General features: G+C 42.1%; 1 protein-coding gene across 2 annotated transcripts in view; it reads right to left on the bottom strand.

Moving 5' to 3' along the window:
• The window catches only part of DIAPH3 (diaphanous related formin 3), a 979,498-nt gene that overhangs the window by 220,558 nt on the left and 732,900 nt on the right, over positions 1-26,040 (bottom strand). For both annotated transcript variants that reach the window (XM_075336836.1, XM_075336837.1), the window contains exon 25: positions 16,619-16,754. In XM_075336836.1, the coding sequence (XP_075192951.1) occupies positions 16,619-16,754 (136 nt within the window). The remainder of the gene's footprint in view (positions 1-16,618; positions 16,755-26,040) is intronic.

The following is a 26,040-nucleotide window of genomic DNA, read 5'->3' as shown; positions in this document are numbered from 1 at the left end:
CGGGGAAAGAGACAGACGGGGAAAGAGACAGACGGGGAAAGAGACAGACGGGGAAAGAGACAGACGGGGAAAGAGTCAGACGGGGAAAGAGACAGACGGGGAAAGAGACAGACGGGGAAAGAGACAGACGGGGAAAGGGACAGACGGGGAAAGGGACAGACGGGGAAAGGGACAGACGGGGAAAGAGACAGACGGGGAAAGAGACAGACGGGGAAAGAGACAGACGGGGAAAGAGACAGACGGGGAAAGAGACAGACGGGGAAAGAGACAGACGGGGAAAGAGACAGACGGGGAAAGAGACAGACGGGGAAAGAGACAGACGGGGAAAGAGACAGACGGGGAAAGAGACAGACGGGGAAAGAGACAGACGGGGAAAGAGACAGACGGGGAAAGAGACAGACGGAGCACATTACTTGGCCAATTTAGTTAAATCTGTGTAGAATACCTGTGGTGTTGAAATATATGTTGTGAAATGCTTTTATTAGCTTAGATTTTGCATTTTAATAATTACATTTCTATCTATTTGTTTTGTGTTTTTTGCGTGCAGAATAAATTTTTGTTAATACATTCTATTTTTGTTAACAACAGTTATTAACCCGGGCGAAGCCGGGTAGTACAGTTAGTTCACTTATATTAAGCGAGGCCACGCATCTAGTTGACGTGACCACATGTATGTAAATTGCACACTTGCGGTCACGTGCCCACGCAAACACCAGAGAATGAGAATCCGCACATTGAGCAGTGCATTTGCTGTAAAGATTCACAACTCTGAAACTACAGAGTGACTGCAGACTTGTACGCTAAGACCGTACAACCCCTTTAAGGTGCATTTACACAACATGATCATAGTAAATGAGGGTTTCTAGTGATGCACATTTCATAATAATCATGCAGTTTAAAACAAGCTGCCCATCGCCATTCATTAGGTGAAATGTTATTTTGTTTTGCAGAAAAGATAATCTCTCTTGGCAGTGCCCTGTGTATAGCCAGAGCTGCAGAGAAGACAGCCAAACTTGCTGCAAGTCAAACAATACACATTGTGAAGTACAAACAAATCTGAAGACAATTTGGACAATTGTCGACTTGGGAACAGTTTGTATAAAGCACATTTCCGTTACAGCATAACCGTGACCCAATGCATAAAGGAAGATCCACAATTGAGAAAGCTTGGAGTGGAAAAAGTTGACTGTCCACCAGAGCCCTGACCACAACCCCAAAGAACACCTTAGTGATAAACCAGAAACAAAGATTGTGAGCCAAGTCCACCCAACAACAGTGCTTGACCTCACAAATGCTCTTGTGGATGAATGATTCGGCAAAACTGTCCACAGGCACATGTCAAAATAAGGGGGGACACAACGCATATGGATTTAGAATGAGACGTCATAAAAGCTTCTGCAGCTCTGCAAGTGTCCCAATTCTTTAGTGCATGTAGTGTATTACAAATCTGTGAGCAATGTAAATTTAAGATCATTTAGCAAACAGACCCTATTTTTTGGATGGGGAGGATAGGTGTGCTCAGCTAGGTGGGGCTTTCAACTAGGGAGGCTGCTAAGCACCTGGTTTAACAGCATTACACATCAGGGTGGTTCACTACTCTGCAGTAGTGACCACATCACTGTAAAACAGATAGGGAAGGCTTTTTCTAAATGCCTTGATCAGCCAATTCTGCCTGTGAGTGGCGCTACTGTAGTCCGCTCATCCCCATAAAGTGACGCCTGGGGCTCCGTGACCTCTGGGATCCAGTGATGTCACATCAACTTCCAGTTGACCTAACATCACCGCAGCCTTCCTGAGTTGGGCTGTAGGTGGAGTTTCACTGTTCATCACAGCCCATCGTCAAAGCGCAGCATGTCACATGGGGTCTCCATTGCAGAGTGCCGCAAGCAGGAGTAATGTTGGGCTGTGATAAGCGGTGAAACTCCTCCCACAGTCCAGTCACTCAGGAAGACTGGGGCTGGCTGCGGTGATGTCAGATCAAGTGGAAGTTTATGTGACATCACCGGATCCCAGAGGTCATACAGCCCTGAAGGTCACTTCATAGGGATGAGTGGATGGAAGAATTGCCTGATCAAGGTATTTAGAAAAAGCCTTCCTTATTATTTTTACAGAGATGTGGTCACTATTGCAGAGTAGTGAACCACCTCTTTAAGGGTTCAACCAATCATCTATACAAAGCCCTTTACATTACTTTCGGCAGCACAACCCGTGTTTAGATGAGAATTTGCGGCTGAAAAACTAAAGCTTTTATGCCCTCTAGCAATTGATATGTTTACTTAGTTATCAGTTGATCACATGACCTGTTAACTAGGACCGAATGCTTATTTCTGGTGATCGTCACATAAAAAAAACCCTTGAGGTGATACTTTAAAATCCTAAAGAAGTGAACATAAGTAAACATAAACATAGCATTACGTAACTTCCATTGCCAAGGGTGAAAAACTCTTAGTGAACATTACAACGTGCAGAAAAAAATGGTGAAATAAAAATAACTGGTTTCTTCACCTTTTTCTCAATCCTATCTTTTATGTAAAAAAATAATATTCACAATCTGCAGAAGCTTCTGCCTGGGAACTGATAATATTGCAAAGGCCAATGAGAATCGTCAGGAGTTGACTTAAAAGTTAATAACATTCAATGAATAGTCTTGGCTACTTGTACATTTCTATAATGAGGTACAGGGTCTTGCTCATTAAGGTTTATAGAAAATCGGTTCATGTTCATATGACAGCAGTATCTGTATCTGACCACCGACAAAATGTGAAATCTGAAGTGTGATTAGCATTGAATGCATTCGTTAGGTTAGGCGCTTTATCTAGGAAATATTCTGCTTCCAGTGTAGTTAAACAATACTAAAAAAAAAAGAATGAGAGGTGGATTGGGACCGGTTTTATTATAGCAGTATGAACCTTTTGGTAATCCAGTTTGCGGTTATAGCTCTTAAATATTAAACTTACCTAATGTAATTTGTTTTCAATATTGCCTTATTTCAAAAAACTCTTCCCTAAATGATATCTTTACAGCTAGAAATGAAGCAAAGGCTATACTTGCTCTGTTCTTCACCTGTAATATCTCTTGAAGAAGGCAGGGAGCATTCAGGAGTATGAGCGCTCTTCTTAACGGGCTATCGCTGCTGAGGTCAATTAGATGGCTCTAAGACACACGCAGTAGCCCATACTAATGAGATGCATCTAGCTGCATTAGGATCATGAATGTGCAGACTAACAACGCACTTACGACATGGCAAAGTGGCTGACCTGTTCATCAAGGATACCATCACCACCGAACGATCCACCAGAGGCTGAGAGACAGCAGCCTACAATGGACCTACAGGTGAGGTAAAACTGAGAAGGGATAGCCCTTTTCAACATTTATATAAATCTATATTTTCTAAATTTTGTATTCTGTGCACAGAGCGGGGTACAGTCAGGGCACGATATAAATGTTGGGAAAATATCAAGAATGCATCTAGGAATATCTACACCCATCTATGTAAATTACCAAATACCTATGTCTACTCTAATATATCTCCAAAAGTGAGAACGTTCTTTAGCTTATAGAGGTGGAACAGCTCAAGCAAATAAATCTAAAGAGTTATAGGCTTTTCGCTACATTAGTTAAAGGGTTTGTCCACCTCGACTTGCATCTGCATGACAGTGCATGTGAGGCAGGTGACATGTCTACGAATAACTGCCATGCCGCGCTCACAATCATGACATATCATCTACCTATATCTTTCATTAAAGTAGGACATGAGATCAGATATTTTGCCAATGGCAAACCCAGCGGTTAATAGTAGTCAGGACCTCACCCGCACTGTATACTTCGTAATGTAGAAACGATTGGACAGTGGCACATCCTTTAAAATCTTTAAGAAAAAAAAAACAGTTTTCTGAGTAAATCCTGTTATCACTAGTGATGGGCGAATAGTAACTATTCGTGCTCAGATAATGCTTACCGAATACAGAGTACTTTTCCAGTGTTTGTCACGTAAAGAATAATGCACAGGTTCCCCACTGACTTGCATTAGGTTCATTATTTGCAAAAAAATACCAGAATAGTACTTTGGGATTCATTACAAATAATCCGAACATGAATAGTTGTTACTCACTCATCACTAGTTATTACTTTTCTATCATAATCAGCGAATCCCTCAATAAAGAAATCTTACTGGTTTAAGAGTTTTGTGAAAAAATGCTGGATTCAAGTATAGAAACTTTGTTTTTGAGTTCCTAAGTACCTAAATATTATTGGTTTAAATAGATACAATTATGATACAACATGAAACATGCACACCATCCGTCCACTTAGCACCGGGCTCTTTAAAGCCCAGCCTCCTGTTTTTAGTATCGTTGAGGGTCCAACTCTGCATAGATTACTTACTTATTATTCTGGGGATAACCCTTTAAGTGTAGAATTTTCAGGGAAGAGGACATATAATGGACCACAGCTGTAAGTTTTCTTATTTCCTTTTCTCCTAACTTTAATTGTAATATGGCACAACTCATGATCGTTCATTGGGTGCATTACTCTCACGCCTATATGTACAGTATTGGTTATTGTAACTTCTAAAGATTCCAAATTCATGGATTCGTGGAGCCAATCTTTTACACGCGTTGGACTTGCATTATATTACAGTAGGGAAAAAAGTATTTACTCAGCCACCAATGTGCAAGTTCTCCCACTTAAAAAGATGAGAGAGGCCTGTAATTGACATCATAGGTAGAGCAAAACTATGAGAAAACAAATCCAGAAAATCACCTTGTCTGATTTGGCAATATTTATTTTTGCAAATTATGGTGGAAAATAAGTATTTAGTCATCTAAAAACATGCAAGACGTCTGGCTCTCACAGACCTGTAAGTACTTCTTCAAGAGGCTCCTCTGTCCTTCACTCATTACCTGTAGTAATGGCACCTGTTTGAACTAATCAGTATAAAAGACACCTGTCCACAACCTCATACAGTCGCACTCCAAACTCCACTATGGTGAAGACCAAAGAGCTGTCAAAGGACACCAGAAACAAAATAGTAGCCCTGCACCAGACTGGGAAGACTGAATCTGCAATAGGAAAGCAGCTTGGTGTGATGAAATCAACTGTGGAGGCAATAATAAAAAATGGAAGACATACAAGACCACTGATAATCTCCCTCGATCTGGGGCTCCACGCAAAATATCACCCCAAGGGGTCCAAATGATCACAAGTATGGTGAGCAAAAATCCCAGAAACACAAGGGGGACCTAGTGAATGCATAGAGCTGGGACCACCGTAACAAAGGCTACCATCAGTAACACACTACGCCGCCAGGGACTCAAATACTGCAGTGTCAGACGTGTTCCCCTGCTTAAGCCAGTACATGTCCGGGCCTGCCTGAAGTTTGCTAGAGAGCATTTGGATTATCCAGAAGAGTATTGGGAAAATGTCATATGGTCTGATGAAACCAAAGTAGAACTGTTTGGTTAAAACACAACTCGTCGTGTTTGCAGGAGACAGAATGTTGAGTTGCATCTAAAGAACACCATACTTGCTAACCCCATGCTTCACAGTAACATCATGTTTTGGGGCTGTTTCTCTGCAAAGGGACCAGGACGACTGATCCGTGTACAGAAAAGAATGAATGGGGCCATGTATCGTGAGATTTTGAGTGCAAACCTCCTTCCATCAGCAAGGGCATTGAAGATGAAACGTGGCTGGGTTTTTTCAGCATGATCCCAAGCACACTACCAGGGCAACAAATGAGTGGCATCGTAAGAAGCATACGAAGGTCCTGGAGTGGCCTAGCCAGTCTCCAGATCTCAACCCCATTGAAAATCTATGGGAGGGAGTTGAAAGTCCATATTGCCCCGTGACAGGCCCATAACATCGCTGCTCTACAGGAGAGCTGCATGGAGGAACGGGCCAACATACCACCTACAGTGTGTGCCAACCTTATGAAGACTTACAGAAAATGTTTGACTTCTGTCATTGCCAACAAAAGATATATAACAAAATATTGAGATGAACTTTTTTGTTATTGACTAAATACTTATTTTCCACCATAATTTGCAAAAAAAAATCTTGCCGAATCAGAAAAGGTGATTTTCTGGATTTGTTTTCTTATTTTGTCTCTCATAGTTGTGGTCTACCTAGGATGTCAATTACAGGCCTCTCTCATCTTTTTAAGTGGCAGAACTTGCAAAATTGGTGGCTGACTGAATACCTTTTCCAATATACAGTGGGGGGAAAAAAAGTATCGGTGTTACAAAATCTAAAATGGGATGTTCAATAAAGCAATCCCTACTCTGTGACTTTGGCTGTAACAAAGGTTGGGCTTAAAGGATCACTCCAATGTTGATTTTAGGGATCATGTGTGTTGTGTCATGAAAGCAGTAAAATACTCACTGGATGAAGTCTTCTTCCAATGTGGTGCTCAAGATCGTTGCGGCATCACATGACAGCACTTGTGACTTGCCAAATCACAGAGTGCTTGCTGTATATTGCTAGATTAACCATAGAACGCAAAACCATAGAAATATACAATAGAAAACAAGTAACCTAGGAGACCTGCGAGGCCCCAGGTATGTGTTCTAGGGTTAACCGTCGCTCCACAAATTAATCCAGCAGTTTACAGATGTAATCACATGGCGTCAGAGTGCCACCGAAACCAAGTGAAGACAGCGACCAGTGAGTATGTTACTACTGTCAGTACTCTTACAAACATACTGCTTAAGAAAGGTGCAAATCTTCGGGTACTTCCACACACTGTCTGCTCTACGTAAGGTTAAAGGTATACTTCACGAATACCAATTGATAGACACATGGAGACTACTACACCCAACTGACAAAGACTATTCTTTTTACTCAGCCGTACATAAAACATACTCCAGACTTTACTATCTCTTTGTAAATCATAGGGACCTTAATCGTATCACACAGACCCAAATAGATGTAATTTCCTTTTCAGACCACGTACTCTGTACCATGACAATTACGCTACAGTCTCCCGTCCCACACCAATGGCAATGGAAGCTGAATACTTCCCTGCTAGATAGTCCTGAAGTGATGCAAAAATTAAATAATGCATTGGCAGAATACTTTTCTGCCAATAAGCCTGGAGAAATATCTCCAACCTCAATTTGGGAAGCTCACAAATGTGTGATCAGGGGGGTGCTCATCCAACAAGGGGCTAAGTTGAAGAGGGAGCGAGAGATGGAGATCTCTAATTTACTATCACAAATGAAAGACTTGGAGACAGGACACAAACACACATCATTGGCAGAGGTGGGTGGCGAGCTCTTTAAGGTCCGAGAGGAACTGCGCAAATTGCTCAACACAAAAGCAAAGGGAATCTTGGCCCGATGCCTACGACATTTCTACGAACATGGAAATAAATGTAGTAGGACACTAGAGAGGGCCCTTAGACAACAGCAGAAGTCGACGTTTGTTTCCAAGATTGCCTCTCCTTCCCAGCAAAATACTTTTTTACACTTTTCGACTGAGATTAGCTGAGACCTTTAAATGTTTCTATACGACCCTATATAACTTAAATACAGAAAACTCATCAAGGTCAACTAAAACTCTGCACCAAAAAATATCAGACTACATCAAAGATGCAAAGATGCCTCGCCTGATGGAAGCTGAGACAGCAGCGCTAGAGCTTCTAATCTCTAATCAAGAGCTGTGGGATGCTATAACTTCTTCAAAGACAGGTAAGGCACCAGGCCCCAACGGGTTCCCACTCCTTTACTACAAAAGATTCAGGAAAGTGATCACCCCACATTTCGTATCGGCATTTAATTCTAGAGCTCTGAATGACTTTACCCCGAATAGGAATTCCCTTAGAGCTCACATTACTGTAATTCATAAGGCAAAAAAGGAACCCACACAGTGCGACAGTTTTCGCCCAATATCTCTATTAAATGTAGACACCAAATTGTTCGCCAAAATTCTTGCAACAAGAATAGCTCCCATTCTCTCGCAAATTATCCATCCGGATCAGGCGGGTTTTGTTGCGGATTGTGAGGCCCGAGACAATACCATTAAAGCAATCAATCTAATACACAAAGCCAAACTAGGGGGGATCCAGTCCATACTGCTCTCAATCAACTGATGCCGAAAAGGCGTTTGACAAAGTAGATTGGACTTTTATGGAAACCACACTCTGGTGTTGGGCGACGGAATGATGAGATGGATGTTATCTCTTTACTCAGATCCCTTGGCAAGGGTCAGAGTGAATGGGATACTCTCAGATTCATTTTCTATTTCAAATGGCACTCGACAGGGATGCCTGTTATCACCTCTAATATTTATACTCACTGGAACCCTTCCTCAGACACATACGAGCCATAGGGGATATAGCGGGCATCACGATTCGCCAAACCACACATAAAGTAGCTGCATATGCAGATGACCTTTTGTTCTTTATTTCTTCACCCAGGACCTCCCTTCCCAATTTGATGAAAAAATTTCAAATCTACTCCCAACTTTCAAATTGTAAAATTAATTTTTCAAAGTCAGAAGCATTGAACATAAATCTTGCTCCCCGGGAAGTTGAGGGTTTGAAATCTTCCTTTAATTTTAAGTGGGCATCACAATCTCTCAGATACTTGGGGATATGTCTTACGAGAGACCTTAGTCTTCTATATCAACATAATTTTCCTGAATTGTTAACCTCTATCAGGAAGGATTGCGATCGTTGGGGGAAGCTGCTGTTCTCTTGGCTTGGAAGATGCCAAATTTACAAGATGAACATTTTACTTAGGCTCCTATATCTATTACAGGCAGTACCGGTAAAAATTCCGCCCGCCTTTTTGAAGACAATAGCATCAGTCCAGTCTTCCTTTATATGGGCGGGCAAACCAGCTCGAATCAAACAAACAATTTTGACTAGACCCAAGCACAGGGGTGGAATTGGTTTACCTGATGTGAAGCAATATCATCTTGCTGGGCATCTTTCCAGAGTAATATATTGGTGTAGAAATGGAACACAAAAGGTATGGGTCCAGACAGAACAATCCTTTTCTACGGTACCCCTAAAAAAACCTGCCGTGGATTCTTTCCGTCACCCCTGCAGAAGTAAAAACACACCCGACTATTGGCCCAACAGTAACCTATTGTAATACTGAGGCGGTACGCTTGGAAATGCTCCCTACCTGTTCAAGGCTAACCCCAGTCCTGTCATCCCCTCTTTGGACCGGGAGGGTCGAATCCCATTTTCCAACTCTGGATACAGGGAGGAATTGACCGGGTGGAAGACTTCGGGGACGACATTGAATGGCCTTCAATAGCTATGCTAGGCGCTAGACAAAATCCAGCTCCGTTGGGACATTGGAGATGCCTACAGCTTGCGCACTTCTTCGGCAAACTCCCACCTAAGGAGCGTTTCAGACTCCCCAAGACCCAGTTCGAACTCATATGCGAAGGTACAGGTCCAGCACGTCACTCGCTCTCTGTAGTATACTCCATGTTGTCTTCCCCCACTAACCAACCTCTTCCACCCTATATACTACAAAGGGAAAGGGATCTTGACATCAGCCTTACTCTGAGGCAAAGGGCCAGCATTTTTTCTCTTGCACACAGCTCCTCTATTAGCTCCAGGTTCCAAGAGGCCAGCTACAAATTATTGTCCAGATGGTACAGGGTGCCCTCTAGGATCCATGCTATATTCCCCTCGGCAGATCCAGCCTGCTGGAGATGCGGTAAAGAGGAGGGTACACTCTTCCATGTATTCTGGGAATGTGAGGCCATCCAGCCCTTTCGGACAGAAGTTTCTGATATCATCCGCCAAGTCAATGGGAGGCACCGAGGAGATGGGTCCTGCCCTTCCCTTCTCCTGCTACATCACGGCGAGACTTCCTAAAAACTTACAAAAATTAATTGAAAAAAATTCTCATTATGGCAGCCAGAGCGTGTATCCCAAAATAGTGGACAAGTCTTCTTCCACCAACTGTATCACAATGGATTTCAAAGGTCAATTGAGGACCTCACCTCCTCTCTACATGACAATTACATGAAATTCTGGGCAACTTGGAGAGAGTGGATGGATTTCCAACAAACCGAGACGTATTGGCTTAAGTTGAGAGGTGAACTGGAGACAAACCCCCCCTCCCCCTTTCCTCTCTTCCCAATATCGACCTTTTTCCTTTCCTCTTCTTTTTCCTCCTCTTGTCCTATCACTTAACTAACACTGCCTACTCTGTTTCTCTATTCTGCCCTCGCAAGCTACTACTTCTGTCTTTCTGGCTTTGTTTCATCTTTTCATACCTTCGATCTAAAGAATCTTGTAAATAAAAAATTTGTGGCATTTTTCATATGATTGGAAATCAAGACAGATCATACGTCTGAGCGGCATTTATGAGAATGTAATGCATTTGTTATATCTGTCTTGTTCTTGTTTGGTGCCTTTTAGGGGTGCAAATGGATCGTTAGATCCGAGAATTTTGTGCCTTATATGTATATGATTCCTTAAATAAAGAATTTAAAAAAAAAAAAGAAAAAAGAAAGGTGCAAATAAAACATAAATCACTGGAATGGTCCTTTAATGCAGGTGAATAGTGCTGCGACTGAGATAAATCGCAGAAACTTAGAACCAGTAGGAGTTTTTGCAACTTGCTTATCACTGTAGCAATTCCCTGTGGGTTGCCATATGGCCCCGGTCACCTTCATTATGCTGTATCAGCAACACAGTGATCTTTGGCTGTGTGGTCTGTTTCGCAACCAAAAACACAGTGTAGCCCCAACTAAATTATTAAACACTTTAGTTATCGTTCCGAGGATCTTAATAGTATATTCAAACAATCAACACTTAAAAATTGAATTTTATCTGTTGCTACTTGCTAGGGTAATAATAGTCACAAATTGGATGGGTTAAAGGGGTTTGTCCACTACTCAGACAACCCCTTCTTAATCCCTTTGTTCCCCCAAAATAATAACTATACTCACCTCCGATACCGGATCTGTTCGATTGGCTTTCTTGGGGCTCAGGTGACATGATGACACGCAATGCCTGAAGCCAATCAGCGCAGACTTCGCTCTCCCCTACTTTGGACAATTGAAGACACCAGAAGGAAGGAAGAAATGTGGCTGCACTTTCATTTTCTCTGGATGTCTGATTACATCAGTAGGATAAAAGAGCGACGCCAGCACTGATTGGTGCCGGCACCGAATGAGAGTATAAATGCCCTACTTTGATGATAAAATATCACTGTAGCGTGAACTTTTTAAGTTTCGCTAAATTTCACCCAAAAGCTAAATATCCCTAAGTTCTTGTGAGTAATTGGGAATACACATGCACACATATACACCTCTTTTTAACTACAGTAGTCTCAGAAGACCGAGAATAGTGGATAACATGCTTCACCTATCTATCTACTCTCTATTCTTGTCCTACTAAACTCGAATGAGAATCCCACTTGGAAGCATTGCCATCTTTCAGCAATTAAGGGCATATTCTCATTTCAGACGTGTACATTAGAATACCTCTAATTTAAAAGGGACTACTAACAGTCTATTGGATTTACCACTATTGGCTGGTATTGTTGTTGCCCAATGTATCAAATCTGACAGAGCGAAATTGACGTGAAGTGAACATGCTCTACCTCTGGAGAAATTTACTCCCACACAAAAAAACATAATGAGAGGTAAATAGTTTCCAACAACATAATCCCTATTGTTGGCGAAAGCCTCATTTCACATAGGGATTGATGTGGATGACTATAACCTCTGTACCGTGTTACGCAACAGGATACTGATACTGTATATAAAGAATAAGAAATAATGACAATGCCATCACACATATATAGTGCCAGCACAAAGTGGTTCCCACAACACTCGCACAATATCTTTCTAATGTCCTCCTGGTAAATGCAGATAAGAAGGATCTGCAATCGTCTATCTTGTAATGGATCCCACTGACATATTGGAATCAGTTAGGATTCCATTTTCTAGAATAGCTCAGAAAAAGAACTCAATAGTGAGCAGAGCCCATTAAATGTGGCTGCACAATGTACTTCCAACAATAAAGCCTATAAGAAGAATAAATGAGTTTAGTACAGGCAGAGATGAGAAATGCCATTGTGTATTTTAAGTCTGTAATTCCACACACGACAGCAGAGCTCCTTCATCAAAAGTGAGATTTCAAAGCCTGATATTTTGCTCCTAATGAAGAGCCATTATCCAGCCCTCTTATCAGTGTTAGAAATCCTGATCAGGGACACAGGACGCAGTATCTGTACTAGGGGCTCATGCATAAACTTAATTGAGGCAGATGTTTTAGGCAGAAATAATTGCTTGCTTCTAAACTCTGCTTTCTGCATGTACCTGAGCGACTACAGTACGTGATAGAGAGATCCCGAACTGCAGAGGTAGATCCAAGGCACTCAAAGACACCTACATATTCAATGCAAGGTTTTTTTCTCATTTTAATTTGTAGGTAACGCCACCTAAACTTCGAAATCTAAAATCCCTGAATGTTTTGTTGCTATCAAAGTTCTAAAAAAATGTAAAGCAGCAAATTTTATAAAACAAAAAACCCCAAAACCTTTCTCGACAATTTTTTTTCCCCTGGGGATCAATCTGGTTTTCATTACTGATCCTCAGGGGCACACTGCTACCCAGCCTGCCTGCCAACTAGGGGGGCAAGGGATGGCCAGTGTGGCATTGATGACTGACAGTTTGGACCTGTGGCACAGTTGAGTGTGGGTCAACCATGCTGTATCAGATGCTGCAACCAAGAAACATCTTTGCCTCTGCAATTTGTATTGCGATACAATATCTGGATTGGGGGAGCAAAAGGGCACTGAGGTTGGCTGGCTCCAGCTTTGGAGCAGTATTTCCAACTTCTATAAGCAAAGAGCTTGTAAGAACAGCTAGTCAGCAATGATTGTCTGTGACTAAGGCAATGAGCAATATATAGTTAAAAAGTCTTGTGTTCTTGAGGACAGAGGATTTTTAATAACAAGTAAATTGCTAAGTTGTTTGTTTACGAGCATTTTGACTATTTTAGGGGAACCAGTTAATAAAGTCATGCTTTCCGAAAAACAGGCAGCACAAATCAAAAACTTGCTGCACTATTGGAGCCAGGTACACTTTACTCAAACTCTGCAGCATTTCAGAGAAAACCGTTAGAAATGTAGAACAGGGCCTATAGATCGAGATCTGACTAGTCCAGTGTGGTCCCAGGTGGGATTCTCCGCACTCCACATGATTGCCAAGTCTATCCTAAGGTGCACTCACAGGGTAAGACATGTCGGGCTGCAGTCTCACTGCCAGGCTCAGATTCGGGCTGCCCGTTGTAAAGGCAGCATAAATCTAATGACCGTTTCCCTTTAACTATTTATGATATTGTGAATAAATCTTTTTTCTTTTCTCTTTTAAAATATTTCAACAACTACTGCTCTAACTTCAAGGAGGTTGCAAATAAATTAATAAGCATAATGAACAGTAATTGCTATTTTAGTATATTTCTCTTTTTTGGTTGGCATTTTCGAAAGCTTTTAATGTTTGTGCTTCTATAATGCCATAAACATTTTACATTTTCAGTTAACCCTTAATCATGGTAATTAAAATGTCTTCCCATGGAGCTTTTTGTATGAGTGCTTCTTCTACAAGTCCCAGATGCTACAGCCAGTATTTGAAAGCTTCTCTACTACATGTGCCCCCTACCAGCAGATGTCCATTAATGCCAATATACTGCTGATGTACAGCACAAACATAGCATTTTAAAACGTAAAAAGCATAATACAGTATATGCCATGCATTGCTAATTCCAGAGTAGTCTCTTCAACAACACACATCAATGTCATGAGACGCTATACAGAAGGTGGTCTTTGAGTAGAACTAAAATTACAAAGCTCAAAATAAATTCCGATCTAACAAATGATAAAGCCCTAAAACAGCAGAACACTGATACGGTTCAAGTGTGGATGTGCCGAAAACCGTGCCTAAATGAGAATGTGTCTGTAAGAATGCCAATCTGCTGTGATGGCCACAGACTACATGCTAATGATTGCATGGGCTCAAGACTTTACATGTTAACCTCTTACATTAATGGTAAATCATAGCAATATGCCATCAATGTTAAATCTGCATAAACATCTTTACCAAGTTAACCTTTTTGTATGGTTCGTAAGGAACCAGTGACAATACAAAAAAAATGAATGAACGGGATTGTTAAGGCACTAGCATGGCGAATCAACACACATTATAAGGGCGGCACGGTGGCTCAGTGGTTAGCACTGCAGCCTTGCAGCGCTGGGGTCCTGGGTTCAAATCCTATCAAGGACACCATCTGCAAGGAGTTTGTATGTTCTCCCAGTGTTTGCGTGGGTTTCCTCCCACACTCCAAAGACATACAGAAAGGGACTCTAGATTGTGAGCCCCAATGGGGACAGTGTTGCCAATGTATGTAAAGCGCTGTGGAATTAATAGCGCTATATAAATGAATAAAATTATTATTATGGAGTGCGACCACTCACTTATTTGGTATTGTAGTGGGTATGCTCCTTTGTTTTCCTAAGGCTCAATATGCCAAACAATTATTTGTAAATAGGTACATATGTGTCAGTAGGATATGCCTTAACCTCCTGATTGTCTGCAGTACAATAGCAGGGAGTCTGAGCAATCTTCAGAATAGAGTAGTCAAAGCGGATTTCTGGTTTCTGCAAGGTGAACCCCCAAATTGTGCAAGTAAATGTCAAAAATCCCCATTTACAGTTCCATGTACAGCTTGAACCGTAATAGAAAAAAACCTGCATAATTTTGTAGAAGTAGTGAAACATAGAAGAAAACTAAAAATTCAGAATCATCTAAAATTGTACTGACCTGTGGAATAAAACAAGAAAATTATTTATGGCACAAATGGAATGTCATGGAATTATCTGTGTTCTACATTTCAAATTCTATCTTTTTACATCCTCTCTAAAAAGAGGTAATAGACGTTAAAGGGGGTGTCCGGGACTTTAACAATGGTGACCTATTCTTAGGATAATGTCTGATCAGTGGGGGTGCAACATGCAACACACCCGCCAATCAGCTGTTCCTGGTGCAGCAAATACTAAGCAGTGTACAGTAGAAACCCATCAACAGTATAGCTGCTGCGGCTGAGTATTGCATACATGCCTCTTATTTCAATCAATCCTATTTCAATTAAAGTCTCACACAACCCCTTTAATTAATACATTATGCGTATCCAAAAATGGTGAACACACAACACATCCCACAAAAAAGCCCCCATATGGCTGTGTCAACAGAGAAATGAAATAGCTATGGTACCTTAATTGCAGGAAAAAAATAGCTTTGCCATAAAGACTTAAAATAGGCCAGTCGTGAAGGAATTAAATGGGTACTAAACTTTTATCAAACTCTGTATAAATCAATAGAACAGGAAAATAAAAGATATTAGGTAAGATTTCTCAAAGAAATCTGATTCTTTCTCCACTTATGAGCCACTTTTTCCCCTTCATCCTCAAATCATCACCCACTATAAAAAAAAAAACCAAAACAGCTCAGTTTAGCTTTACTCAAGACAAAACAGACTGTCTCTACACTGAGGTGTCAGGTTACACCTCCTATTGTAGTCTATGGAGAGGGGTGGCAGGAGGAGGAGCAGAGCGAGAAAACGAGCAGAGGGAGACACAAAGATCATGCTGATCCTCCTAAGGGCATGTCCCCAAGATCCGGAGACATTGCGTTCTGGACGCATTGTTATCCCTCCTGCGAGACGTGTGTGTTCTCCGCAGAATGCAGCAGTCTGCTCCAACTATCAGGGTTCTGGGCGCTGCTGATTTTCTCTGTGTTCTCCCTGCTGAGAACACTCATGTCTCCACAAGCATAGATTGAGATGCTTTAAGCTGCAGAAAAAAGAAGCACAGTGGGCGTGGGATTTTTAGAAATCCATCCACTGTGCTTCCACTGTATAACAAAGTATTTTGAACATAGCGGAATAAGTTGCATCCAAATTGCTGATAATCCTGATAAAGGGGACCCAGCCTCAATTGTCATTTATCTAAACCAAGAACTGAAATTATTCAAAAGAGTGAACATGATGGACCAATGCCATTTTTCAATCTATTTAATAACTATAAATTCACATCTATATTGCTCAGTACTGCTGTATCATTTTCTCCATACTACTACTGCTTTCATGTTACAAACAGCTGGAATGAAATTGAGAAGAAACAAAATCATATTTAACACCTTCCCAAGTTTGGATATACAGGTACACCCTATTTGCCAAGGTGTTGCTGCAACTGACTGTACCGGTACTTCTGGATAATCACTTGGACAGCAGGAGCTGTGCGGGGTGAAATCAGATAGGGCAGTGTGAAGCACTAGAATCAATACACATTTCGGCACTATCTTGTGACCCGTAGAGCAGAGCGTCGAACTTTATACATATACAAATTAAGCTTACAAGTGCACTTACAGTGCTCCTTACTCCCAGCCCGTGCCGCCATGCACTACTTGACTGCCAGTGGAGACAGCGCTACCCTGTCCTTCACTAACTCTACCAGCGAATATCACAGATTCGTTCATTACAAGTTCATCTGTGCAAGGAATTAGATTAACATCTTACCACGTGCACCTTTAATAAGTGGTAGGACACTTTCTTACTTCATCTGTGGCTACAGACACTACGCACCTCTGTTCTTTTCCAGGAGACGTTTCTTCTTCTTCTGCCTTTCTTCTTTCTCCTTCTCTGCCATTTCCTTCGCCAGCCTGACTCGCTTTTGTTTTTCTTCGGCCTCTCTTCGTCTGAAATTCTCTTTTGTTGCTTGCTACAGAGAAAGAAAATTAAATCTCATTAATTAAGAGTCTGAATGATAGGGGGACACGATACTGTATTTAAAATCAATCTGAAAATTAATGAAGATTTAGAGCTATTGCTTTTCTTCCCGCGCTACAAAGGCTTTACACTAATGGGTACATTTAAAAAGCTCCTGAGTCATTGGAAATTCTGCCACGTGCCAGATCTATTTGTCTTCAGGTGAAGAAAGAGCACAGTGTCACAATGTGCATTACATTTATTATATAGTAATGCCGGAGAGTTACCTTAACAACGCAGATTACTTTGCGAATGTCTAGTGTTATTTTATACAAATCTGTGTAAAGAGCAGGACAGCTTGCTGCTTACTTTTTAATAAAGTGTGGCACGACTATGGAAACAAACAATAGAGAGAAACTTTCCAGTGCACCACATGAGATCATAGCAAATCAATACACAGAAAAAAACCAACCATCTGTGCATCGTTTACCGAAGCTCGTCCCCTTCCCTCAGATCTTACAATTTAACATTTGTTCCAATTACCAAAATGCCTTTATTTTATTACATGTAAGCAAGGACACAAGCCTTATCTCTAGCCACGGTGCTCTGTTCAGAAACCTTGTTCACAACGACTTTCTAGTCACCTGAAAGGGCTCGGAAGGCTTATCTTTGCTTACAAATGAGAAACTAACATTTCAATTAGAAAACTAATAAGGGGTATTTTAATTATTGTAAGTAAATAAAACAGACTGTTTAGTTGTAAGAAGGCTCTGAACAGTCTAGCTACAATCTCAAGAGGAATAATTTCTGCAATCGCTGAATCTCCAGTATCAGGTCTACATGGAAAGCTGTAGTTTTAAGGCCCCTTTACACACAGACTTTCTAGCGATCCCACCAGCGATCTCGACCTGGCCAGAATCGCTGGAAAGGCTCTAACAGTCGCAGGTGAGCTGTCAAACAGGCAGATCTGGCAAACGACGCAGCAGCGATACGGACCTGCAGAATGACCTCGCTGGAAAGGGAACGCTAGCACGCCTATGGGCTGGGTCGCTAACTATGTCGTTGTAACTGTGTCAATCCCACCAATACATGCTGCGCAGTGGGAAACAAAGGACCAAAGAATGGTCCTGAACGACTTGTAGCGATCAGCGACCTCACAGCGGGGGCCAGGTCGCTGATGCGTGTCACACACTGCAATGTCGCTGAGGAGGTCGCTATTACGTCACAAAACCGGTGAGGTTACAGCGATATCGCTAGCGATGTTGCAGTGTGTAAAGGGGCCTTTAAACCTCAATGCAAGTTACAGGAGTAGTCAACTCAGGATAAAAGTCAATTTACACTGGATGACTGCCGACACTAAGGGGTGCTTCACACACAGCGAGATCACTGCTGAGTCACGGTTTTTGTGACCTCATTAGCGATCTCGCTGTGTGTGACACTGAGCAGCGATCTGGCCCCTGCTGTGAGATCGCTGCTCGTTACACACAGCCCTGGTTCATTTTTTTTATTGTTGCTCTCCCGCTGATAAGCACACATCGCTGTGTGTGACAGCGAGAGAGCAATAATCCTGAATGTGCAGGGAGCAGGAGCCGGCATGTGACAGCCTGCGGTAAGCTGTAACCAAGGTAAACATCGGGTAACCAAGGTGGTTACCCGATATTTACGTTCGTTACCAGCCTCCGCAGCTCTCACGCTGCCAGTGCCGGCTCCTGCTCCCTGCACACGCTAAGCGAAGCGGTGTGCACTGGTAACTAAGGTAAACATCGGGTAACCATACCCGATGTTTACCTTAGTTACCAGTGTCCGCAGCTTCCAGACGCCGGCTACGTGCAAGCGCAGCGTCGCTTGCACGTCGCTGCTGGCTGGGGGCTGGTCACTGGTCGCTGGTGAGATCTGCCTGTTTGACAGCTCACCAGCGACCATGTAGCGATGCAGCAGCGATCCTGACCAGGTCAGATCGCTGGTCGGATCGCTGCTGCATCGCTAAAGTGTGAAGGTACCCTAAATGACTGCTGATTAGATACTAGTTTTCTGATTAGCAGTCATAAAATAGCCAGGTTTACACCAGCCTGGCCTGCTTCAGATGTGCCCTGACAGATCTATAATTTGTTCAGTGCACATAGACTACCTACCATTGTTCTTGGGAGTGAAAGTCTAGATAGCACAGGATGATGCGCTGTCAATTATGATGATCCATTGTACAAGCTCATTTCACCTCAAAATCAAGTGTTTTGCTCATTTGTAGACTGATCGGCAGTGTGCAGGACAAATAGTACACCGGGCAGTGTCGGATCTTCAGTGGGGTGAGAATGGTAGTAGTCATGCCAGGTGCACCGATGCAGTGGATAAGGCACACAGTCTCTGAATGTACAGGGGTTAACGCTATTTTTATTGTCCCCTCTGGTTGTGGTGTTCAGTGGCATTCCCCATGGTGTTAGTGTGGTAGGAGGAGACAGGAGTCAGCAAGCTGATGTCATATAGTAAACCAGATGCAACTTTTATACCACAGCAGCAAGAAGTGGCAGTACAGTAACATTGTACCACAAACACGGCAGGTTCCGTAATACAGGCTTATAGCAGCAGATTCAAAAAACACATATGTGAGGTGTGTTATTCAGCAAGTCCATTCAAAATGTATCCTGACGTCCAGTGCTGACACAATGGAGGGTGATTTACTCCATCCTACTATAGATGTATTTCCCAGAGGACCTCTACATTGTTCCCTCTAACGTTCATATTGTGCAAGCTATTATTTTACCTCCTTCCCAATTAGGGACTTCCTTCAGGACTCAGTGCTCCGATGCAGCGGAGATGGATGTACAGATGGGTGTACAGCACACCATTTCCGTAAGCTGGGTGTATTCTAGGGAACGAAGTTTGTAAAAGTAATAGATTATCCAGCTCACCATATGAAGTGCAGAAAAGTCTTTAAACCAGACGGTGATGTAAGAGAGTTTGGCTGTCCAGGTCCAGTAGAATGTGGGGGGAAAAAGTCCAGCATCAGCATCTCCGATTGCATTGAAATTTTAAAAGTCCATTTTATTAGAAGATCATTAAAAACATGTATAGGAAACAGAAAAATACATGTGGTTCTAAGTCCCGGTTCCTCAGTTCCGCTTTTTGAACAACAATATGACTAAGAACGTTGTTTGAAACACGTAATTGAGGCATTGGGACTTAGAGCCACATATATTTTTCAATTTCTCATACATGTTTTTAACAATCTTTAAGAAAATGGACTTTTAAACTGTAATACAACCGGAGATACTAATGCTGGACTTTCTTCCCCCCATTCTTTTATGGAACGAGGGTATTCCTGCAATTCCATAAAGTCCTAGTCAATTGCTGTCTTGAACTTTCTTCAGGTTTTTCTGTCCTGCATACTGCCCGCTGGAAAAGGGAGAGCAAAAACCTACATGTCGTCTTGCTGCTTTCCGTCCAAACTATGCTGGAACTCTGACTTGCAAAACTCACTGTTGGAACTTTTGTGCACTAAACTTCACCCACCAAAGCCATTCTCCTGGCAACTAGGTGAGAAGTGTTATCTTTTACTCTACCTATGTGTTCCATATCATATACAAAACAGTGCACATCTTTCAGTATTAAAGCCATATAAATAGACAAAACACACATAAATGTAATCTCCAGTTCCGGGACACTACATTTACACTGCACAATTATTGTCAATTAAGTAGTTCTAGGAATTATAGTCCATGGATCCGCCATGGGTTGCATTTGAATCACGTATTTTGGAAATGTAGACGGAAACCCCAATATAAGTGCTCATCATAGAGCACGGGATAAATGTGAAATGATCCAAAATGTTCTGTACCACAAGATGTTTCCAACAGCATTCCACTCGCCACAAAAAAGACAAGTCCCCACTTAGGTTCGCCATTTGTTAACGGAAATACAGGGGGCTTCCACATTACAAGTAGTACAAAAGCTTTAGAAAAGCGCTATGGATCACCACCATTTCTCCCCCCCGCCAAAAAAAATTGCAAAATCTGCACTCCCAAATTCAAATGCCCTCTCTCTTCTGAGCATCACAATGTGCCTAAGCCACACTTCACATCCGCGTTTGGCATTATTGTAGTGTGTAAAACCCGCTTAATGTATGAGATGTGTGTCTGTATAAGCACGAGCTGAGCACCATGTACAGGCACTACAATCTACAGGGAACGGAAAAGGGCTTATTTGCAATTTGAAATTCTGAAACATTCACTGCATTTGACTTAATGTTTTTTTCCAAAGACAAAATGAGGTCCCTTGAGGCGACTTCTGCTTTACGGTACTTAGGGGGCTCTACAACTGGAGTCTGCAAACTATTGAGGGAAAATCTGTCCTCCCAAAGTCAAATGGCGCTTATTCCCTCCAGAGGCCTGCGATGCAGCTAAACCGTACTGTACAGTCACATGTAGGGTATTGCCATGGTCAGTACAAATTGTGTAACACAAGTATTGAATGTTTTAGCTATTTTCCTTGTGTAAAATCTGGCGCTAAAGCAACATTTTAGTGGTAAAAATTTAGTTTTTTTTTTTCTTACCCGATCAATAGTATAAAATTTTGTGACTTAACTGTAGTAACAATATGCTCAATGCATCCCAACATGAATTCATTAAGGGGTGGTGTAGTTTGTAAAAAAAGGTCACTTATATGGATCTGCTTTTCCAACATATTAGGGGTTCTACCAATATGACATGGCACCCCCAAACTATTTCACCTAAATCTGAATGCTAATATTGCGTTCCTTCCCTTCTGTGTTTTGCAATGTGCTTCAAAAGTAGTTTTTACCACATATGGGTATTAGCAAACTCAGGAGAAATTGTGTAACAAATTGTATGGTCCAATTTTTCCTGTTACCCTTTTTGAAAATTCAAACTTTGGGGCTAAAGCAACATTTTAGCCGGAAAAAAAAAGTATTTCTTAATTTCCACAACCCAATGATCTACAATTCTGTGAAACACTTTAGGGTTAAAATTGTGACTACACCCCTAGATAAATTCCTTGAGAAGTGTAGTTTCCAGAATGGGTTCACTTGTGTGTGGGTGGGGTGGGGGGTGGAGTTCAGCTGTTTTGGCAAGTTAAGGAATCTTAAAATGTGACATGGTGTTTGCAATCTATTCCAGACAACATGGCGCCCCAAAATTCAAATGGTGCTTCTTTCCTTCCAAGCACTGCCATCTGCCCAAACAGTAGTTTTCCATTACACATGGGGCATCTGTGTACTCAGGAGAAATTGCACAACAAGTTGTATGGTTCATTGTCCACTGGTACCCTTGTGAAAATGCAAAGGTTTGGGCTAAAATATGATGCTTTTATTTTCTAGACTCTATGTTATAAAATTCTGTGAAGCACCTGAGAGCTCAAGGTGCTTATCACACATCCAGATAAATTCCTTGAGGTGTGAAGTTTCCACTGTTTTGGCACATCTGGGGCTCTCCAAACGCAACATGCCATCCGCTACTGTTTCCAGCGGATTTTGCTTTCAAAAAGTCAAATGGTGCTTCTTCCCTTCTGAGCCCTGTCGTGTGCCCAAACAGTAGTTTTCCACCACTGTATACCGTGTAGTCAGGTGAAATTGCACAACAAATTGTATAGTGCATTTTCTACTGTTACACTTGTGAAATGCAAAATTTGGGGCTAAAGTAACATTTTTGTGGGGGAAAGTGAAATTTTCATTTTTCCTTCCACATTGCTTTAGTTCCTGTGAAGCACCTGAGGGGTTAATAAGCTTATTGGATTTGGTTTTGAGCACTTTGAGGGGTGCAGTTTTCAGAATGGTGTCACTTTTGGATATTTTCTTTCACATAGTCCTCTCAAAGTTACTTCAAAAGTGATGTAGTCACAGAAAAAAAAATGGTTTTGTAAATTTTGTTGGAAAAATGAGAAAATGCTGATATACTTTTAACCCTTGTAACAAATAATATATTTCAAAAATGGTGCTAATGCAAAGTAGACATATGAGAAATGTTATTTATTATTAACCATTTTCATGGCATAGCTCTCTGGTTTAGGGCTCATTCAGATAACTGTTCCGTCTGTCCTGTTCAGTTCCTGTTTTTCTGCGGACCTACTGACAAGATCATTTTTTCAATGTCTTTTGTGTAGTATCAGATGGCACACTGAAGCACTTCCGTGTGCATCAGTTCCAAAAAAACCCCCACAGATGCCGGATGTCCGTTCCGTTATTACGGAACATGTCCTATTCTGTTCCGTAATAACGGACCATGACTCAATACAAGTCAATGGGCCGCAAAATCCCCGGAAGCCGCATGGAAGCACTTCCGTGTGACTTCCGTTAGGTGCCCCTGCAGTCTGTGTCCCGGTCCTTTGCCAGCCCCACAGCTGCTTGCAGAGCAGTGTGTCAGCATCTTCCTGCACTGCAGCATGTCCGCATATGCGCGCACAGCAGTGCGGACAGCTGTCAGGATGACAAGCGCCGACATTAGGAGGTTAGTAAAGTTCATAATCTGCGGTGATGAAGTCCTACACTCCTGACATCAGTGCTCGTCACTTACTTTCATGACCGCCGCGTTCTCACATCAAGTCTCGCGGGCGGCACAAGACTGTGACTAGCGGTGACATCACGGGCTCCCGCTATACTACGCTTGTGAACACGACAGAATGGAAGTCAGTGACGAGCGCTGACGTCAGGAGTGCAGCGGCGTTCATCCTCGCAGGTAATGTACCTAGCTAACCTCATGAAGTCAGCGCCCCGTCTTGCCCTGCAGTGACCTGGCCTGACCTAATGATGTTAGTTCAGGTCACTGCACTGCTCTCCCAGCCAATGGGGAACATTCTGTTCTTCACCTCCTGGGAACAGTGAGTATGGATCGTCGTTGGACTCCCTTCTTGGATTACGCCGAACCCGGATTTGATTTTTCTTTTCAATAAATTGGTGAAAGAGGGAATGTGTTGGGGAGTGTTTTTTCAACTAAAAATTTGTTGTCTATTTTCTTTTTTTTATTACTGACTGGGTTAGTGATGTCTGGTATCTGATAGACGCCGTGACATCACAAACCCCAGGGCTTGACACCAGGTGACATTACACAGCTGGTATAAACCGCATATATTACCCAGTTTGCCAGCGCACCAGGGCATTTGAGATAAGCCGGGTAAAGTCCCAGGATTTTCGGATCTAATAGATACGGCAATTCCGGCTGGCTGCTGGCTGATATTTTTATGCTGGGGAGTTCCCAATAACGTGGGTCTCCCCAGCCTGAGAATACCAGCCAGCAGCTGTGAGGTTTTATCTTGCCTGATTTCAAAATTGGGGGGAGGACTGCACACCATTTTTTTAAAATTATTTATTTATTGTACTGTACGATATAGACCCGCCCACTGGCGGCTGTGATTGGTTGCAGTGAGACAGCTGTCACTCAGTGTGGGGGCGTTTCTGACTGCTATTAATCACAGACGTCGGTGAGCAGGGAAGCAGTGAATATAAAATGAGCCTAATGAGTGGCCAGCTTGGGAAGAACAAAGAGCTGTCGCGGAACAGTGAGACAGCTGTGCCAGTGATCAGTTGCTCCTACCCCTTTGCACCGGATTCTGTTGCCCATAGAGCTTATATGGGAACCAGCATTTGGACAGATACCCTGGACTGCATGTAACTGTCTTTCAATTTTTTTTTGCGGTCCGCAAAAAAACGGAAGTCACACGGATGACTCACGGATCGCATACGGAAAGGAACGTGCCGGATGCGGTTGTCATATGGATGCCACACAGATCCGTGGAAAAACAGGATCACTTTTTGCGGACTGCAAAAACGGAACAGTTGTGTGAATGTAGCCTCCAGGGCATAAAAATTCAAAGTTTGAAAATTGCAACATTTTTGCCAAATTTACAAGGTTTTCACAAATAATCAAACATACAAAATGTTGCCATTAATTTACCACTAAAATGAAGTACTACATTTCCCCCCCAAAAAACGCAAAAAAACAATAAGAATCACTGGGATTTGTTGACGTGTTCCAGAATTATTACATCATGAAGTGACTATGGTCAGCATTTAAAGGGAACCTGTCAGGTGCAATATGCACCCAGAACCATGAGCAGTTTTGGGTGCATATTGCTAATGCCTGCCTAGCAGTCCCAGCAACTAGTAGCATAGATAAAGAGATCTTCAGAAAAAGTATTTCTAAAGATACTTTATGAGATGCTAATGAGCGCAAGGACTGGCCGCAAGGGCATTAGTTTCCTTGGCAAGTCGGCCCTCTTAGCATGTAAACAGCCCCCTGTGGGTGTGCTAATGAATATTAAGTGTCAGAGGCATGGCCACTCACAGCTCTGCTGCCACCGCGACCAAAGCTGGATTTTGGCACAGTGTGCATGATTCCCGGACTACCGGTTATGCGCACTATGAATCCGAGTATAAGCGTCCCGGCTTCAAACTGGTGTAGTGTGCATGACTAACCGTGCCAGGGACGTCTGATCATGTGCACTGACCCTATGCCTGACATTCGAAGGCGGTGCAACGGACACAAGTATACGCATCACTGACGATGATGACGCTGGGCAATGGTCATTGAATATCATGTTAGGGAACGAAATACAGTGCTAATACAAGAAAAAGAATCTATTTACAGAAGAATTTTTTCATGTACAGTTCAAAAAAAACCCCCAAAAAACTGCAACAAGCGCTATTTTGATCCTTTTTATAGACCAAAAACACCAAAGTCTCGGCGTAAACTATGGATGCAGCAGTATTTAAATCATTTTCAAATATAGATGCAAAAACTAATAGCATATATCTAGCTATATATTGTGTTTGCAATAAGCCAAAAATGAGGCTATGATGCTTTCCAGTAGCCAAAATGACTTGAAGGGCTTTATCAAAACAATTCACATTTCCAAAAGAGTTTGAAAAAAAAAAGAAAGTCAACATTTTTCACTCTTTGGCGCTAATCATAATTCCAGTATTGTAAAACAATGCAACTTTATAGCATCTGGTTCTAATTGTCTAAAATAATAGGTAATGAAATTAACTATGGCTAAAGAGTGAGGCAAAGTATTATTTAAGGAAATTAGGCAAAAAGGGTTGATAATGCCGTCTTCAGATTAGAATGTAGCTTGTGGGATCAGATTTCATGCCTCTTTTGCTGTAACTACTCTTGGAGATAACAGGAGCATTTGGCAGATGATTTTAATTTACATAATTAAAATAAAAATAGGCATCGGTTACAGTCGTATAATTCTAATATATTGTAACAGAGCAGCAAGGTGCACTTTGTCAACACGTGTTCGGGGCTTTAAAACCATGTAAGATGCTTCACTGCGTTTGAGCAGAGAACAGA

Source organism: Anomaloglossus baeobatrachus, chromosome 2 (assembly GCF_048569485.1).
Source record: "Anomaloglossus baeobatrachus isolate aAnoBae1 chromosome 2, aAnoBae1.hap1, whole genome shotgun sequence".
NCBI classification, from domain to species: Eukaryota; Metazoa; Chordata; class Amphibia; order Anura; family Aromobatidae; genus Anomaloglossus; species Anomaloglossus baeobatrachus.
Note: the sequence above shows the minus strand (reverse complement) of the source record. Positions and strands in the feature narration are given on the sequence as shown.